This window comes from Argentina silus (genome assembly GCF_951799395.1).
Source record: "Argentina silus genome assembly, chromosome: 7".
Taxonomy (NCBI): Eukaryota; Metazoa; Chordata; class Actinopteri; order Argentiniformes; family Argentinidae; genus Argentina; species Argentina silus.
In genome coordinates this window covers 4,850,009-4,868,003 of record NC_139661.1, presented here as the reverse complement: position 1 = coordinate 4,868,003, position 17,995 = coordinate 4,850,009, and the positions used below count along the sequence as shown (strand labels likewise).

At 41.1% G+C, this 17,995-nt stretch overlaps 3 protein-coding genes across 3 annotated transcripts; all 3 read right to left on the bottom strand.

Moving 5' to 3' along the window:
* Positions 1-99: 99 nt before the first annotated feature.
* LOC310807303 (leukocyte surface antigen CD53-like) lies at positions 100-4,433 on the bottom strand. The gene is made up of 8 exons (XM_083673722.1): positions 4,269-4,433; positions 3,348-3,431; positions 3,036-3,224; positions 2,516-2,590; positions 1,880-1,993; positions 1,664-1,771; positions 1,423-1,506; positions 100-1,265 (listed from the first exon to the last, which is right to left on the bottom strand). The coding sequence occupies exons 2-8, from the start codon at positions 3,408-3,410 to the stop codon at positions 1,194-1,196; spliced, it is 705 nt and encodes a 234-aa protein (XP_083529848.1). The 5' UTR covers positions 3,411-3,431; positions 4,269-4,433; the 3' UTR covers positions 100-1,193.
* Positions 4,434-5,474: 1,041 nt separating this feature from the next.
* On the bottom strand, positions 5,475-8,979 carry LOC310807625 (leukocyte surface antigen CD53-like). The gene is made up of 8 exons (XM_083674175.1): positions 8,765-8,979; positions 8,231-8,330; positions 7,496-7,684; positions 7,043-7,117; positions 6,836-6,946; positions 6,502-6,609; positions 6,283-6,366; positions 5,475-5,896 (listed from the first exon to the last, which is right to left on the bottom strand). The coding sequence occupies exons 2-8, from the start codon at positions 8,291-8,293 to the stop codon at positions 5,828-5,830; spliced, it is 699 nt and encodes a 232-aa protein (XP_083530301.1). The 5' UTR covers positions 8,294-8,330; positions 8,765-8,979; the 3' UTR covers positions 5,475-5,827.
* A 771-nt stretch (positions 8,980-9,750) lies between these two features.
* On the bottom strand, positions 9,751-16,350 carry lman2lb (lectin, mannose-binding 2-like b). The gene is made up of 8 exons (XM_083673208.1): positions 16,152-16,350; positions 15,684-15,802; positions 15,221-15,338; positions 15,032-15,111; positions 14,291-14,452; positions 14,046-14,160; positions 13,704-13,823; positions 9,751-13,427 (listed from the first exon to the last, which is right to left on the bottom strand). The coding sequence occupies exons 1-8, from the start codon at positions 16,342-16,344 to the stop codon at positions 13,285-13,287; spliced, it is 1,050 nt and encodes a 349-aa protein (XP_083529334.1). The 5' UTR covers positions 16,345-16,350; the 3' UTR covers positions 9,751-13,284.
* Positions 16,351-17,995: the final 1,645 nt, after the last annotated feature.

The following is a 17,995-nucleotide window of genomic DNA, read 5'->3' as shown; positions in this document are numbered from 1 at the left end:
TGTTTAGGCCTGTTCAGTTCATTGCTTGTTGTACTTTCATGAAGCATGTATATTTTGTTGAGTGACAGCCTCTTGAATCCATGTCTCGTTAAATCTGATGAGTGTGTATTTCACCCAAGAATGGAGAGGAAATGGAGGACGTAGAAAGTTCAGTGCATGACCTGTTGATGGAGATGTCTGCTTATGATAAACCAACAGTCATGATGGATTATGGAAAAAAAACTGCTTTCTTGTTGATTTATTTATTGAGCGAAAGAAAACATATGTTTTGGGAATGTTAATTTCTCTTTTTTCAGAAAGGCTAGTCATGAAAATCTACATAGAGACCAGAATGTAAAGCTTCACTTCCTGGTTAAACTCACACAACCCCAAACAGTGTTAAAAGGGATTTCACACATACAGAAGAATAAATGCCCCACCCATTCTAAGCAAAGTGAAACCACCACATACTTCAGCTGCGCAAAAAAAGGAGAAGTCAGTTTTTACCATGCAGGTTACAAACTACTGACAGGAAACCATTTTGAGTTGGCGTCAGTATCTCCATAATCGTACACAAGCAATCGCAAGAGTCGGGTAGGAGTGAGACCGTTACAGTAAGTTGCGAAGATGGATGAGAAAGACCCTCTAGTCAAACGCATTGTAATGTAGGGAGAACATTGATTCAGAGCTTACACAATCTTTTATTGATTCATGATTATGAAGTTTACAAAAGGGAGTTAGTCAGTGTTGAAAGTATTACATAGAATGCTAAAGTGCTTTGAGCATTTTATGACACAGTAGGCAGGTATGGTTAGCACTAGTCTATACAAGCCGGTCAGATTCATGAGCATGTGGTGGATCAGGAGGAGGATAAAACAAATTGTATGTCAATTATTCTCAACTTCCATGGGAATCAAACCTTTCCTTAGAATGTATATGTTCTAAATACTTTCTAAATAAAAAATTAAGAAGAGGAAGGCCTGGATGCTATGCCTCAGACATGCTACATTGTTGGCCAATTTGTGTCATTTCAAATAAAACTCCAACATTGTTGCTTGCTGTTGCTTTGCCAGTTTTTCATTACCAGAACAATGGAACCTGATTATTGTTTACTTTTACATGAAAATATGTTGTTCATGGAGACAGAATTTAGAATTGTGCAAAACACTTGAAGACAGAAGGAGTTGATTTTTCACGTCAGGGAGGAAGCATTTTCATAATTTGTAGCCAAGTCCAGACCGGCTGATATGGCAGAATAGAGTCACGGAGAAACACATGCCCAAGACCTATCAACAAAGACAGACAGATGAATGTTACATGGTGTTCAGGTGTAATTTCTCCATGTATTCCACTCAGGATTAACAACAAATGAACGCATTTGGGACAAGACAGGGATATGTAGTTTGTAGGAATGTCAATAATAAAGATGGAGGATGATCCTACCTCAATGATGCAGATCACAATCATACCAACCCCTGTGCTCAGAAAGTTGTCCTCGAACCACAACTTTAGTTTACTGTAACAACCCTGACATGAAGAGGAGAAACCACCTTTGAGTGACAGCAGATTATCCCTTTGGTACAGTGGATTTAGTTCTAGCCTGGCCTGTTAGCCTCTATGGGCAACTGATTAAGTCACACCCACACTGGCCAAATAAATGACAAGGTTACGTAATACGCTATACCTCTGTCCAGTATACCCGATTCTTGAGGTCACATGGAGGCTTGGAACAGCATGACATAGGCACTTTGTCCACCCAATCAGAAGCGTTATAGATTCCACAGCACTTGAACTATAGTACATGGAAAACAATTGAAGTTGAGATTATAGAGATACAAAACAACACATCTCACTCTCGGAAGCCCAGAAGTATTCAGATGTATGTGTGTTATTCACTCACTGCTGTCTGAATGATGTCCCAGTCGTCCGTGTTCATTGTTGAGTTGCCAGCTTTTCCTGACTCCTTGGACTTCGCCAAGCTCTCTGTGAGGTCCTTGTGCAGGAAGTTGTCGATCTAATCACACAGACAGTACATCTGTATAACTAGTACTGTAGTAGTCATGATGATCACCATCTCTTACAAAGTGTCCGGTCTGGATTCTCCTTATCCTTTAATTTCCTCTCAGAAAAAAAAAATCTATTTTTCTGGTTTTCCACATGCAAATCAATGAATGTATGTTGGATCCGGGCATCCCTCAAATCTCTCCTGCTATCACCCAGGGGAGGCTGTCGGAGGCAGAAATCGGAGGACAGGCTCATTGTAAAACATGGATAGAATGAGGGTTAGGGTGTGTTTGATACCATTCCTCATTCTATCCATGCTTTACAATGAGCCTGTCCTCCGATTTCTATCACCTCCACTGCTATCACCATACCTAATCAGAATCCCCCCTCGGTCCTTCTGTCATCTGCTATCACACTACCACACTTAGAGACATCTCACAGACCTTCCAGTCTCCGAAACGCCAAAACGCCAAAACACTTTCTTACCCAAACTGACAATACTAGCTCCTACGATATGTACTGTACCTCTTACCTCTTTCTCAAACAACAGCAGGAAGCAGGCTCCAGCCAACTCCACCACCATCAGAATGAACAGCAGGATGAAAAACTGGAAACCCAGCAAACATAGAGCATGAGCACAACCCTTCATAGAGAAATGTCACCCACATGGTTTTGAGTTGTTTGTATTATTGTGTCGCCATGTCAAGTGTTATGAGTTATGCCAAGAAACAAATTGAATCCGATGTGCATGACTCACTGTTTGATATTGTCTTTGTTTAAAGGATTTATAACTACTGAACACCAACTCTTAATCACTGTATATTATACTATATTGTTTTTTGTTTGTCTTTTTTGCCTTTTAATATATGTATTCATCACACAATTCAGAGGTCAAATAACCTCTGTCATGTGATGAAGCCTTATCCTAGACTAAAATGTATCTTCAATAGAGATCTATTATTAGAAATGTTATTTAGTCCCAACACTAGGCTTAATCTATGTCCGGAAAACCGGCACAAAGCTGCCAAAGTTAGGTTCTGTCTGAGGCTTACGGAGATGAGGAGGCAGCGGTTCTCTTTCAGGGCCCCAAGGAACCCCAGGAAGGACACAGAGGTGATGATGATGCCGGTGATGAAGAGAGCGTTTGCCAGGTTTATGGAGGACAGAGAGGGGAAGAGAGAGGCCACTTTGGAGTTCATCATCATGTACACCCCGAAGCCAAACACTGCTGTTCCACATACCTGCCAACAAACACATACTTCATCATTAATATACACAGAATAATGAATGAGAATTTGATTTGATTTGAAATTTGGTTTTAAATCTCATTGAAAGAGAGGAGTGTTCCATTGGGGGATACGTACAAAGCACAAGAAGTTGACGATACACATGGTGTATTTCAAACACTTGAGACAATTTTGAGCCATTCTGTAAAACCGTTCTCACACCTGCCAAAAAAGAGAGAAGTGTTTGAGACATACACATACAGTACATTACAGAGTATCAAGACATTAAAAAGGATAATGTGTATTTTTGACTTTATACCTCTTCAAAGTTCATCAGTGAAGATGACCAACAAGCCAAGCTGATTTGAAAATAGGCCTCTTTGAGTCAGATTGTTATTTCCTTCATCTCAAGAAAGCAGATTAATGCACTGTTCTCTGAGTTTTGAGGCCATCAAGTGTCACACAATGAGGAAATGAGCCTGCGTCTTACTTTCCTGTGTACAATGTTTCCATTAGATCTACTGAGAGGACCAAGCAGAATATGTTTAAACCATTTTCTAACATTAAGTTTAGAGCAATATGTTTTTTCATATGCTCTTGGAATTTAAGTGAATGTATTACAACAACAAAATCAGTTTTAATTTAAGTGTGGGATGGAAATGTGGGTGAAAATGTAACTAAACAATTTCAACTCATATTTCTGGTCCTCTGATACCGGTCATAAAAAAGTCATTGAATCAAATTTGTAATCCTCCTTTGTCATTCAAATCTATGTAAAATGCCGTCAAACAATCACTCAGTGTAAGAAGTGATCTCCACCCAAGTTCCTCTCTCTGACCAACTTCTCTAATCCTCTGGCAATGAACAGGACTACTCTCTGACAAAGTATGGATTTCTGGGACTACAAGTGAAAAGTTATTCTCTTCAAAGACACAATCCGATATATTCTCAGTTTTTTTTAACAAATAAAATAACTTTCAGATGATCACATTGTGTATACTATACTATAGGTTTACCCTAAAAATGTGCTGAGCTCAACATATTTAAGTTTCTCCTCACCTTGCCAACAGAAATGGTTTCCTCCCTTTGAAGAAATCAAGACAATGACCAATCTGCTGTATACCTATAGCATGCACTGTACTTTTGCGTTGGCTGTAGTTTCCATTGCACATAACGGTGTAAAAGTCGGGGCTTCACAAACTCATTCTACTTCCTTATTCAAGGGAACATTATGACCGAGGGGAGGGGGTGTTAAACATCCAAAATAGCACAGGGGAAGATTTAGTCCATGAACACTCTTATGTCACCAAGATGCAAAACCTTCATATAAAGGGAAGTGTGGTCTTTGTGTATCACACCATGAAAATCAATGTTTAGAAATGTTTCAGTTACAAAAGGGACTCTGTCACATTTTATTTGGATAGTCCCCTGTAGATGATCTACAGTTGCTCAAACTATCAACAAACTAACAACTGCAACTCTTGATATGCAACAGCTGGCTTGATAGGGTTTGTAACGTCGCCCTGCTCCTTAGTTTATGTTTGTCTTTGTTTCATGTTATTAATTTATTGTTTCCTGTTTATTTTTGTGTTCCTCACCTTGTCTCTTGTTTCAGACATTTCACCACCAACCACCTGTGTGTTTCCCGCCTGTGTGATTGTCTACCTCGCCCTGATTGGCTTCACCTGTTCCTCATCATCCTTCCCTGTGTATTTAGTCTGTGTGTTCCCCTGTCTCTGTACCAGTTCATCTTTGTACCTTACGTCCCAGCTATTTTCCTAGTGTTAAGTAGTCCTGTTTTTTTAATTTTTTTATCTACGATTGGTTTTCTGACTTTGTGTTTTTGCCTACCCCTTATTGGATTATCTGCCTGCCTTTTTGAACTGCCTACCTGTGTATCGAACCCTGCGTTGCCTACCCCCTTCCTGGATGATCTGCCTACCCATTGACTGCCTACCAAACTTTTTATTTTTTATTTTTTATTTGTTGGATTCAAGTTGTCTCTGAAGATTCAAGTTTTGTGCATTTGAGTCCTCTGCCTAAGTACAACAGTCTTTACAGGATTAGGTTTAGGGTTAGTGGATAGTCTGTTGGATTTACTGAACATCTCCAAACAATCGATTTGGGACTATCCAATTTAACAGACTCTCAATTGTTGTCATTGTGTCTGGGTGAGGAAAGAGTTATGATGGAAAGAAAAGCGGAGGTCAAAATCCTGTCAGATGTTAGGTTTTTAAAGGAATCACAAATTAAAGAGTTGTTTTCTAATGTGCCTTTATTTTTGTTGGACATAGTTACTTTAATTATTATAACAATTATACATGTACAATATAAACATTAGTGTAGGACTGTTATGTCCTTTGATGGGTTCCTATGGACCCTATGAAAAAAAGCTACAAGATAGAATATTATTTTCAATATATGGGACTGGTTTCCTGGACACAGGTTAAGCCTAATTCTAGACGAAGTATGATTTAGCCCAGGACTACTCTTAATCTGTGTCCAGGAAACCGGCCTGTGAAGTCTGGATTTTAGTCAAAAGAGAACCATTCGAGTCAGTGAGGTCACTTGGATCCTCTATTATGCAATGTGCCAGTTGAAAGTCAAGGGGTGTCCTTTCACTGGTAACCAAGTCCATTTCGACTGAAGTGGCAAAAGAGGGGGACTGTGAAACACATGCAAATGAACTGCAAACAAAGACAAAGACAAATATCAGAGACACATCTCTTAACACGCTTAAAAATGCATCAATAGAAAAAAGAGATGGTCCACACTCACTTTCGTTGTTGCAATAACACATTAGTTTATTCCATATTTCAGGACAATAAACGAGTGTATTGATTATTGCAACAAAAGTGACTTTACCATCTCTTTCTATTGACTTTATCAGGTCTACGCACCACCAACTTTATTCTGGTCAGTGCGTGTCTCCATTTAAAGACATTGAGTCATCATATTTTTAACTCACCGACTGCACACAAACAAAGGAAGTGGGTATGGAAGTGGGTATGGCTGACTTAAAAAGACAGTCATATTAGCAACAGCCACAAAACTAAATGTACAGTCAGTATACCTGTATGATGAACAGAGAAACGACACCCGCCCCGGTGCTAAGAAAGTTCTTCGCAAACCAGTTCCTCAGCTTTATATGACAACCCTAGATGAGAGAGAGACACGCACTATTACTTCAACTGTTTATTGACACACACACACACACTTCTCTTTAAAAATAAATAAGTATATATGGCTTTATACTGGTTATAATAATTCAGAACACATAATAAACTCCCACCTCTTGCCAGTTTGGCTGGGGAAAGATGTTACAGGGGTCTCTGCTGCAGCAGGAGATAGGCACGTTGCCCTTCCAGTCTGCTACGCCATAGACCCCACAGCACCTGAACTGAACAGAGCACACCACTGGGTTACAATAGCAACACTGAAACAGTCAAGAAGAGTCATGAAGGAGTGAATCTAATCAAGAAGACATACTTGGTGTATTATTGCAGTAAGATGTCTAGTCACAACCCGTTGTTGTTCAGTGAGATAGAGCTTCTAAACGGAATGTCCCATATACTGAAAATGCACCCCATTAGAACAGTTAGATATAACAGATACAGTACACTCACAATGTTCTGGACATAATCAAAGTCCTCTTTGATAGTTAGATTCTCTTCCAGTGTGGAATTCTTGTATGTCTCCAAGCTACGGACTAGATCTTTCTCGAAGAAAGAGTCAATCTGTATCGCAAACAAGCAGATTATGATTACATTATGTGTTATTATCATCCATATGAGTCATAGTGAATGAGCAGGGGACCCATGGATGTGTCTTACCTCTCTGTCAAACACCAGAAACACACAGCCCATGGCCAACTCCACCAGCATAAGGATGAACAACAGCATGAAAAACTGCAATCATCAAAATAAATCAGTCACAGACAGTGACAGATTCTCCAATAACACACTATGGCCTAATTCACTCTACAGAAGTCAAACTGAGCTGAGACAAGCTGAGCTGTACTGGGCTGGCCTGGTTTAGCCTCCACCATAGTTACTGGAAAAACAGTGCTGGAAAGGTGAGTAGAAAATATCTGAGCCAGCACAGTATGGTTCAGTTCTGCCCTATAGTGTGTAAAAACCTATATGACTACTGTTTCAATGTGTGTGTGTGTGTGTGTGTGTGTGTGTGTGTGTTTGTGTGGGTGTGAGCATGTGTGTGTCTGCGCCAGTTCTATCTTCTAGTGGGGATAAAGTACAGTGTATTTGTGTAGAGGCAGGTAGACTCACTGAGATCAGCATGCAGCGGTTCTCCTTTAGGGCACCCAGGATTCCCAGATAGCACACACAGGTCACGATAGTGCCAGTCACGACCAGGGTGTTGGCAGGGTAGATAGGCCAGAAGGAGGGAATCAGCGAGCCAAACTTTGAGTGCATCATCTGGAACTCTCCGAAGCCAACAACGAAGGCACCACACAACTGGAACATATTACAGGTGTGAAAGACTTCCGTTGGTGTCAAAAGGCATAGGCCTACTAAGAGTATACCTTATTCTTACAGTACAGTATTAGTATCACTGTACGGTATCAAAAGGGTTAAAAATTGTTTTCAGGGAGAATTGGAAACGTGCCCCAAAGGAAGATACAAAGAATGTTTTTGTCAAGAATAGAGGTAGCACTGAATAATGAAGTAATATATATATATAATAATATATATGCCATTTAGCTGATGCTTTTATCCAAAGAGACTTACACTGCAGTGAGTGCATGCATTTTTCAGTACATATGGTCCCAGTGGGAATCAAATGCACAACCTAAGCGTTGTTTGTGCCAGGCTCTGTCGACTGAGCCATAGAGGACCAAGAAGTGATGGTAATGTTTGTATACCCTCTACAGGCCGTATAAGATATTACTAATTGATTACCTCAGATGTATGATGTCAACAATCTTTTTCATATTCTAAAGATTCAAGACCAGTTGATGATTTCAGTAGGAGTACCAGTCAAAAGGTAAAGTAGAAACCCACCCAACAGATGAAGTTCAGGAAGCATATCATGGTTTTCAAGCAGCTCACACAGGAACGATTCATGTTTCCTTAGTGATGATTACCCTGATGTGAAATGAACCTAAATCAAAACAAAATGCATCAGTGTCTCCTTATATGAAGACGGTAGCTGGTCAAACCTCCTAATTCAGCCTTTAGTCATAAAGTGTCCAGGTGGTCCAATGGTTGAGATGTTGACAAGACACTACTGTTTGGTATGGCAACACTGAGAATGGTGCCTCAACCATCCAACCATGGTGTAACCCTTCTACGCAGTGCTAGCCTAAAATATTTTCATTCTTTTCCCCCCAAAAAATGTCATACAGTATCTAATCTTTTCTTTCCATTTGCATTGTCGTCCTAAAATCTATATGATTCTGTACACAGCCAGGCAGACATATTTTCCCCTAAATCATATCCCTGCCCAAAAACTGGTTAAAATTGTTTTAAACTCTGCACATTCAATGATTGACAAACATATGAAATAAGAAAAAAGCATCAGTGGAGAGGACATACCTTCAAGACAAAAATGATCCAAAGTGGTCAACAGTGTTCCTTCGGTTGAAATGGGAGAGGCAGTACCTGACTCCCCTCGGTGTTTCTCAAACCTTCCTGGTGTTGACCGTAGTCGGGAGAGAACTGGACGTGTGATAAGAGGGAGGGGAACAATGCCAAACGAAACAGCCAACTGATTCACGAACACATTTCACTCCCCAGATCATTGTCATTGGCTAGAAGACATGTCATTGTCATGCATTGAGTTAATAGGTAACACCCTGATGAAGGCATGATTGCCGAAATGGTGGTGGTCAAGTAAAGTCACAGTAGGACAGAAGAATGTGAGACTTCGCCTTTATATGTTGAGTTGTTAGATTGATCGATTGTCATCAAATCAAATGGATTGAATACAGTTCATCAAGCGCCTTATGTTCCAATATTGTCTTCCATGTCCAGAATAGCCTATGTGGTGGTGCAGGACAAATCATTTTTTCATGAAAGGAGAGCTGATAGAAACAACAGAGTTTGATTGGTATGTGAGGTTACCTGGCTGGTCTTCTAAAGGTGAAAGAAAGCTGAAAAAGTGCAGGAATGTCGAAGATGAACCTACGTGTTTTATTGTTTACAATACTCAGTGCCAGAGTCTGGTGCCACTATACCCTGCCTTGTGTTTGAAGTTACAACAAGTAAATGTCAAAGAAATGAATAGTGGGTTGAATGGAAAGCCAATTACATGCAAATAGCTTGTAAAGACCTACCCTTTCATAGATTTACCACATCAACTGTGTGTACTGGGAGGAGACTCTTTCACTTGATTCACCTCTATATTCTAATGATATAGACATGATCGCCCCCCCTGCTCATATAAATAACGGTTCATTATCAAATGGAAACAGTTATGTATGTTAATGAAGAATGCTGTCATACATTACTCTTTACCTGGCCACACACCCCTCCATATTCATCGACAAACACACAAAGGCACGTTTCCAAAAAGAGCAAGATCATCCTAGAAATGTTTATTCAAAAAGCTTTGACACAAGAGCACAACAGTGCACATTCTCTTCATGGAGGAACAAGAGAACATTTTACAGCGGTAGATTTCAAATAAAGATTTTAAAGCTTTGACCTCGTAAGCCAAAGACCATTCACATTTATACAACCCACAGAGAATTATTTAAATAAGCAAGTTTTTTCATGTTGCATCATGACGGCTTATGACACAATAAATTACACTCTCAGACCACACAACCCCCAACATACTCTAATGATCAAAGTCGACATTGCAGTAAACATTTTGGATAACATCATCACATTAGGCCTATTTCACTCCATTCATGTGCGCCCGGAACTACGAAACCCAGACATTTCCGACTTGGAAACTACAAAGATGATACCCGAGTTCACTACTCTGAGATTATCAACTCATAGAAAGCTCTAGGCAAATAACACATTTTTACTCAGAAGGTCAGAGTTTCTGAGATCGCATGAACACAGCATAAATGACATACAGTGCTGCTTGAAAGTATGTGAAACCCTTGTGCAATTATAGATTTTTTTTAGTTTTTACCATGAAATCTTTATCTGACATAACAGGTTTATATTTATCAATTCCATATGTTGGTTTAGAGGAAATCATGCGTGTAGTAGAAAAAAATAATTATAAAGAAATTAGTGCAAGTGCAAAAATAAGTGAACCCCAAGTTGCATTGGTTAAATCAAGTCGGTAAGTAGTTTGGGGGTTAAATAATTGGGTACCAAAGGAACCAATCAAAGGAGAGATCTTTAGGAAAGAGTTTTGGCGGGACTCTGATAAATAGAGATAAGAAACCTGGTCAGTTTTGTGTTACCCATACAGGTGAATGCAAAACACACCATGCCGAGAGGAAAGGAGATCTCGGAGGAAAAGGGTAGTGAGAGCACATCAGTCTGGGGAAGGCTATAATATCATCTAAACAAGATTTGAGCTCCATCAGTCCACTGTGAGGCAAATCATTTACAAATGGAGAGCATTTAACATGACAGCAACTCGGCCTCGAAGTGGACGCCCTTCCAAAATATCCCAAGAGCCACAAGAAAAATAATAAATCAGGTAAAAGCCAACCCAAACATAACATTTAGAGATTTGCAGACCTCCCTTGCTGCATCTCAAGTAGCTGTGCATGCTTCAACAATAAAAGGAACACTGAATCGAAATGGCATTCATGGGAGGGTTGCTTGGAAGTAGCCGTCAAAAAAGAACCAAACTGCCCGTCTTAACTTTGCTATAGACCACCTGGAAAAGCCTGAAGGTTTCTGGAAGTCCGTTTTCTGGACAAATTGACCTTTTTGGTTACAATCAAAACGACCAGGTTTGGAGAAAACCCAACACTGCCTACCACCAAAAGAACCTTATCCCAACAGTCAAGCATGGTGGTGGGAATGTCAAGATCTGGGGTTGCTTTTCCTCCTCTGGACCTGGAAGACTCCACATCATTAAGGGAACCATGAATTCTGAGGTATACCAGGAGATTCTTGAACAGAATGTCAAGCCATCAGTCAAGGAGCTAAAGCTGGGCTGAAAATGGGTCTTCCAACAAGACAACGACCCAAAGCATTCAAGCAAATCTACCAAATAATGTCTCAGGAGAAAGAAAATCTGTGTTTTGGATTGGCCAAGTCAAAGTTCTGACCTAAATCCAATTGAGATGCTGTGGCAGGACCTGAAGCGGATAGTTCATGCCAGACACCCCTCAAACCTCACTCAATTGGCTGAGTTCTGTAAGGAGGAGTGGGCAAAAATCCCTCAAAACAGATGTCAGAGACTGATTAGTGGCTATATGAGACGTTTACTCCAAGTTATCGCTGCTTAATGGACGTGCCACAAGCTATTGACTGAAGAGGTTCACATATTTTTGCACACATGAAATGAGTTTTTGTTAAATAAACCACTTTCATTAAATAATGAAAATATAATATTGTTTTTGTTTGTGTCCTTTATTTGGAATGTCTTTATTACGAATTGGGGATTAGATAAAGATTTTATAAGTTCATTTTTATACAAAAATAATGACCATCCCTGTACGGTTCACAAACTTTCAAGTAGCACAGCATCAACTGAAAGAGCCCCGGGAGTGTCTCACATGGGTCCTGTGACTTCCTCTAGAGTGGCATGTAGTAAGGCACCAGCCAATAAGTGGCAGGGGAGGGTCAGTGATGCAGCTTCGATGACAAACCATGCTGTACCATATCCAGGGTTTACAGCTCAACCCTGACATAGTACACACCATTCACACACAACCCCTTCAGCTCGCTAAATTCACATTTCAATCTCAATTGACATTGCGGATGGACGATGAAGACCCTGTGCATTTTGTTCATAATACCACATAAAAAGATGACCAAAAAAAAACAACCAAAAAAACAAACCAACAACTTTCCACAGGTGAAAGGACATCAGATCAAAAACAAACATAATGGCTCGCATTGCTTACATATAGACAAACAGTGGCTTAAAGCCTAAAGGGAAAAGACACAACTACATGAATTCATTAGAATAAATACTTGTCCTTCTCCGCAGGTGAGATGATTTCCAGTTTTTCCACAAATAATGATATAATGCATAAGTCAGGTGTGCGCAAGACCTGGCAGTTGGTTAGACAACACTTGGTTACCAAATGGAAAACAAACAACACAAAAATTGGGTAGAGACTTTTTCAAACAGTAGCTCCAACTGAGAACTGTGTAACTCAAGTGGGGCATTCGATGAGATGTATACATGATAGTTGTATAAATTAAGTGGTTCTCAAACTGATAGATATGAATGAATGACTTGTCTTAACCGGCCCTAGCTAGGAATTTCAATAACATCATTCATCAATTCATTATGGAAGTTCAATAAAAGCCATCTCATGGGAATTTCATGTTAGTGCAATCATGATATCACAAACATTTTGAGTGCTCTTCCTGTTCCAATGACCATCAAGCACGTTGCATAAATGTGGGTGCAGTGTACTGAAGACAGAGTGAGGGGTACACATAGGTCAATGTCTCATTCCCTATGCTAGCAAGCATCAGGGTATGCCTTGTTTTTTAAACTGAAATGAAGTAAAGGGCTCAGAAGACAGCTCTCACAGTAAGGACGGGGGGGGGGGGGGTCACATTCCAGTTCTTTTGGCTGACATGATAAGGTTTGAGGTCAGTTAAATGCTCAAGTTGAGGTATTGAGGCAAGGGGATTGTTCAGTAAAGCTATGGCAGTCAGTATGTGTGTTGATTGTTGATTTAAAAAAGTACATATTTCCTAATTTCCATTCACCTATACACCGTCTCACAGACTAGTAATCCTCAATCCTGATCCTCGAGAGCTTCAGCACTACAGGTTTTTATCCCAGCTCAGCAGTGAGACACCGCATTCGTCTTATCAAGGTTTTGAAGACAGTCGATTACTTCAATCAGGTGTGATAACACTAAGCTGGAACATAAACCTGGACACACTGCAGCTCTCCAGGACCAGGATTGAGGATCACTGACACAGACTCTCTTTCTCCTTTTGTTGCCTCAGTAGAATCGTTTCCGGCTGTTCTCCTTCCAGCGTCCGTAGACGACCACTGCTACGACTCCCAGCACGAGGAGACCGATAACGGAGAAGATGATGGTGAAGAACAGATGGACTCCACTCATTCCTTCCTCCTGAACCTCCACTGAAAGACAGACACGAGTGAAAGACAGACACTGAGTCAAAATAATCGACACAACAATGGATTAAGTTGTATTTACGTGTCTAGTGTAACCGAGTTGAGATGGTGAACTCACTCCTCAAATTCATATTAGCGACAGTAAATTGCTACAGCTAAAATTGCGCATTAGGCTTCCTCTGAAACACACAATGCAGTATTATATGTCTTACGATTATATATTTGGTACCTGCAAAAAACGATATGACAAAATTCACAAGAGACGCGGAGACCACGGTTTACCTTTGACCTGCTCCACGTAATCAAAACTGGGGATGGTGATCTCTTCCTCCTCGTCTTCCTCCTGCTGAGTCCGCTGCACAGACAGCTGGTACAGCTTCATGGAGATGATGTCATGGTTATCTAGGGGGGAAAAGAGGAGGAGCAAGAGCTGTGAATACAGTGCATCCACATATAGTATAGACACTTAATGAAACCCTAATCCTACACACAAAAAAACCATCTTCAATGGAGATTTTCCATTCAAAGAGTGATGTGTCCAGGAAAATGCTAAATAATGACTTGGATTACTATCAAGATCGTACAGAAACTACAACCACAAAGACATTTGTAGAGTCCCTGTACCTGAGAGGTCCCCAGTGGCAGAGGAGGCCCCAAAGAAGTAGCCTTGAGGCAACCGCAGCCCTGAAACGTCAAGACAATCCCGCCACTCCTGTTTGCCATCTATGTCAATCATTACCTGCAGAGGAGAGGGGGGGAGGGACAAATGGGTGAGCATAATTGCATTCCAAAAAACTTACTCAGAGTTGAGGACACAGTGTGTGTGTGTGTGAGAGAGAGAGAGAGAGAGAGTGTGTGGTTTCTCTCACCGTCAGTCGGTTTTTGGTGTATCTGATGAAGAGGAAGGTGTCATGGGGGACGTTGCGCACCAAGGCTGTGCATCCACCAAGCTCTGTGGCGTGTCCATCGCGCTCATGCTCATAAACCAGAGTCCCGTTACCCAGCATCACTGACACATACGGAAAGACCCTCTGTAGAGGGGGGGGGGGGGAGGGGGGAGAGAGAGAGAAGGAGGGGAGGAAAAAAAAACATGAGAGAGGGAAAGAAGAAATGTCTACATTCATTGAGAGAACCTGAATGCATGAAACCATTGCCAAAGTTATACTCCCTGGCAAGCAGGACTCTCCTCTGAAACGAGTCAGTACACTGTAGCACATCTAAGTAACATGCAACGGAAAGGAGATGAGAGATGAAACATCAGCGACGGTATCAAACACATGACATGCACATGACTAGAACGGAGTGGGATGGCAGACTTACATGGGACAGCGCTAGAAAAAAGTTCTATTCAACTCATCGGATGACAGGGATAGGCTAATCGGTTACTGTAGCTACCTGAGTTCCGGGAGTGCGCTTCTTCTGCATATCCAACAGGTAGTCAGGGAAACATAGGACGCAATGTGAGCACACAACTCTGAGCACCCCAAATCAATTACACACGAACAGTGTTTGGGAACGAACGGACATCCATGTGTAGTAAGGGTTAGGACAGTTCACTTGAGAGAGTGAGTGTGAGTATGTGTGTGTGTGCATGTGTGAGGAAGAAGTACCTCATGGTTGTCCTCATTGGGATACGTGTCCACAAACACCCCAAGCCCAGTGAACAGGTTCATGTTTCCAAACACAGGACCTGCAAGTGATAAGACCAGCACTTCAAGCAGACCATCTGTCAGTTGTATTCACACATGTCTTTGTTTGCTTTAGTTATAGACCCTGAGATGGCAGTGGACGCTCAGTACCTGTTTGCATGCGTTCTTTGGTGTACCACAATGCTAGTCCATCTCCATTCAGGTTCTTCTTGCCCAGGCCGTGGATCTTAAACTGCACCTTCAGCTCCCAGTCCCGCAGGTAACAAGGCTAGCACCGCACCGCACCGCACACACACACACACACACACACACACACACACAGAGAGAGAGAGAGAGAAAGAGGACAAGCAGGTTACGGTGTTCAGCCTGGAGGCTATACTGTAGTATGCATGCCTAGGACATGTCAGTAATGTCCTTAGCAGCATATGTCGTTGTTGATTGTAGTCACTTGAGGAGTGAAACAGTTCATCATGCATTGTAGTGTAGATTGTGTGTACTGTAGTGTATCACTCGCTACTAACTAACTATGTTGTCAGTGTTGTTTGAGTAAGATGTTGTCATGTCAAGACAGGTCAGATGTCTGCTGAACTGAAAGTTGTCATGTTTAACTCACAAGGCGGCTCCAAACCGCTCCTTGTCTGCTCTGCAAGTCGGGCGTCAGTCGCACGTTATCAGTGGTGATCATGGTGTTGCCCAACAGGTCCCAATGGGAGGAACTCGAGGAGCCCACCCCTACAGAAACACAGTGAATTATTAGTTTTGTAAATAATGTACATGCTCTGTGAGCACTGAGAAACCATTTGGTGGTAATGTGAACATAACTTTTGCTGTTGCGCAATCAAATGCCAAAGGGCTGTCACATGAGATAGTTGAGCTGCCACTACTTGAAGCTGACAAAACCCATGTTTACAGGCCATAACGCTATGAATTTTGAATTTGAAACTACGCGACTGGATTGCAACTTCAACTAAATGACTATTGTTCCCAAGGAAAAATGTCAAACACTTATGAACATGTAGCTGAATGTGAAAAGCTGACCAAGTAAGCTAGCTGAGCTAGCTAACAGCTGAATTGACGTTACCTTGATATGGCTTGGTCAACGAGAACTCCCTCTTTAAAAAGTCGTCCGTTTCGTATCCATCGTCTGCCAAAGACTGGCTCATCAAAAGAAAGACAACGGCAATTATGCATGTTAATTCATGAATGTTTCGTCGATTAAACATTACATTCAATTTCGGAAAAGTAATCATTCGCGACAGATCTGACTTGTTCATAGTGGCGGCCATGTTGTTGCTCCTCCTACTTTCAAATAAGACCGCCCCGTGTGTAGAACGACGTCATGCGTCGGTTTATCACAGAGCCACAAAATGTAAAGAATGACTAATAAAGGTTAGAGGTTACAATTACAGACAATATATCTGCACGCAGCGATTAACATTAACGTGGTCTACGCCTACGACGAGATTAAAGCCAGTTAGCAGTGGCCCAGGTGTGGCCCATATACTTTTGTTTTGTTCTAGTCACTTCTGGCCCACACACTGCACACCCGATCAAATTAGAAAGGTAAGGTGTGGCCCACCTCGGACCAACACACTGTAAAATGATCTGGAGATCGCGGATAGGGATATTCCTGCAAGGCTTAACAAGAAGATTGCCCTTCCAACGAAGTGCCTTGTCCCATGAACATTTCATGTGTTTGCTTTCTTTCATATGTGGGTTCAGCTGTCCCTTCTCCTTAAAGTGTCCTGCCTGAACCTATGTCAACTTTATTAGTAGTCAACCCTGTAGGACTTAGTGCTGCCGATTATACAACTTCTGAATTATGGCCCTGAATTCAACTGATGTGACCCAAAACTGGCAGTAAATCATGAAAATGATTGCCTGAGCTATTGGAAGGAGAGACAGGGAAGATGTGTAGATTCTGTGTTTGATAGACATATCCTCCCCATCTCTCACACCAACAGCTGGCACATACCATACCACTCCATACCATCAATAATAATCATTAATAATATATTCAATCAATCAAGTTATTTGTGTGGCAATTGTCACCAAAAAAGCCATGCATCATGAGAAGGGTGACTTGAAAAATGTGGGAAGATGGGAAACTCAAGTATAGGCGCGGAGAAGGCAAACTTTGTTTCAGAAATTATCTAAGACAAACTATTTTAACCCAAAATGTTTAATACATACATTTATAGTCAAATATTATGAGACAATGCCAGTTAATCTAGAGAGTAGCAGTGCAGGCTCATCATGGATGGATGGTGTTGGAGAAGAGCTCAACTCTTTCACTGAGGGCAGGACCGGATTTGACTGGGAAAACAAAAAACACAGTTAGACCAAAGCTAGGCCAAAAGAGCTCATCACATTGATGTGTATGTGTAATCATTTTATTGTGGTTGTGTATGTGATTGACTCTACATACAGTAGTGAGAGCAATTTGACAGGGTTAATCACAGTGCTTGGAGAGAATACATTCAATGCCCAGTGAATGAGAGGGCATAGAGTTAGGGCTGGAGCTAGGGTTAAGGGTTAGAGCTGGTCTTAATGCTGGAATTAGGGTTAGCGTTCGAGTTAGGGTTGGAGCTAGGGTTAGGGCTGAAGTTAGGGTGAGTTACTCTTAGGGTTGGTGTTAGTCTTAGTGCTGGAATTAAGATTTGTGCTGAAGTTAGGGTTTGAGTTGAGGTTAGGGCTGGAGCTAGGGTTAAGACTGGAGTGCTGAAATCTTAAAATTAGAAAAACCACACAATATATATATATGTAAACCACACACAGAGACAGACACAAATACATATAAAAAGCACTGTAGTATAATAAATACAAATATAAATACGGTACAAATGCAAATTCTGTTAAGACACAAGAAAAACAACATATAACTCAGGGGATGTTGGTCATTTTCTTCATTTAATTTCCAACATT

What these genes read in the sequence shown, in the direction of transcription:
- lman2lb (XM_083673208.1), bottom strand. Translation starts at nt 16,344, where the DNA reads ATGAACAAGTCAGATCTGTCGCGAATGATTACTTTTCCGAAATTGAAT. An exon ending in CAAAGAACGCATGCAAACAG is followed by an intron (nt 15,112 to 15,220) that starts GTACTGAGCGTC and finishes TATCACTTGCAG; the next exon opens with GTCCTGTGTTTGGAAACATG. An exon ending in CCAATGAGGACAACCATGAG is followed by an intron (nt 14,453 to 15,031) that starts GTACTTCTTCCT and finishes CCCCCTCTACAG; the next exon opens with AGGGTCTTTCCGTATGTGTC.
- LOC310807625 (XM_083674175.1), bottom strand. Translation starts at nt 8,293, where the DNA reads ATGAATCGTTCCTGTGTGAGCTGCTTGAAAACCATGATATGCTTCCTG. An exon ending in ACCGCTGCATGCTGATCTCA is followed by an intron (nt 7,118 to 7,495) that starts GTGAGTCTACCT and finishes TGATGATTGCAG; the next exon opens with TTTTTCATGCTGTTGTTCAT. An exon ending in TTCTGGTGTTTGACAGAGAG is followed by an intron (nt 6,947 to 7,042) that starts GTAAGACACATC and finishes TTTGCGATACAG; the next exon opens with ATTGACTCTTTCTTCGAGAA.
- LOC310807303 (XM_083673722.1), bottom strand. Translation starts at nt 3,410, where the DNA reads ATGGCTCAAAATTGTCTCAAGTGTTTGAAATACACCATGTGTATCGTC. An exon ending in ACCGCTGCCTCCTCATCTCC is followed by an intron (nt 2,591 to 3,035) that starts GTAAGCCTCAGA and finishes CTGGGTTTCCAG; the next exon opens with TTTTTCATCCTGCTGTTCAT. An exon ending in TTGTGATCTGCATCATTGAG is followed by an intron (nt 1,266 to 1,422) that starts GTAGGATCATCC and finishes CTTTGTTGATAG; the next exon opens with GTCTTGGGCATGTGTTTCTC.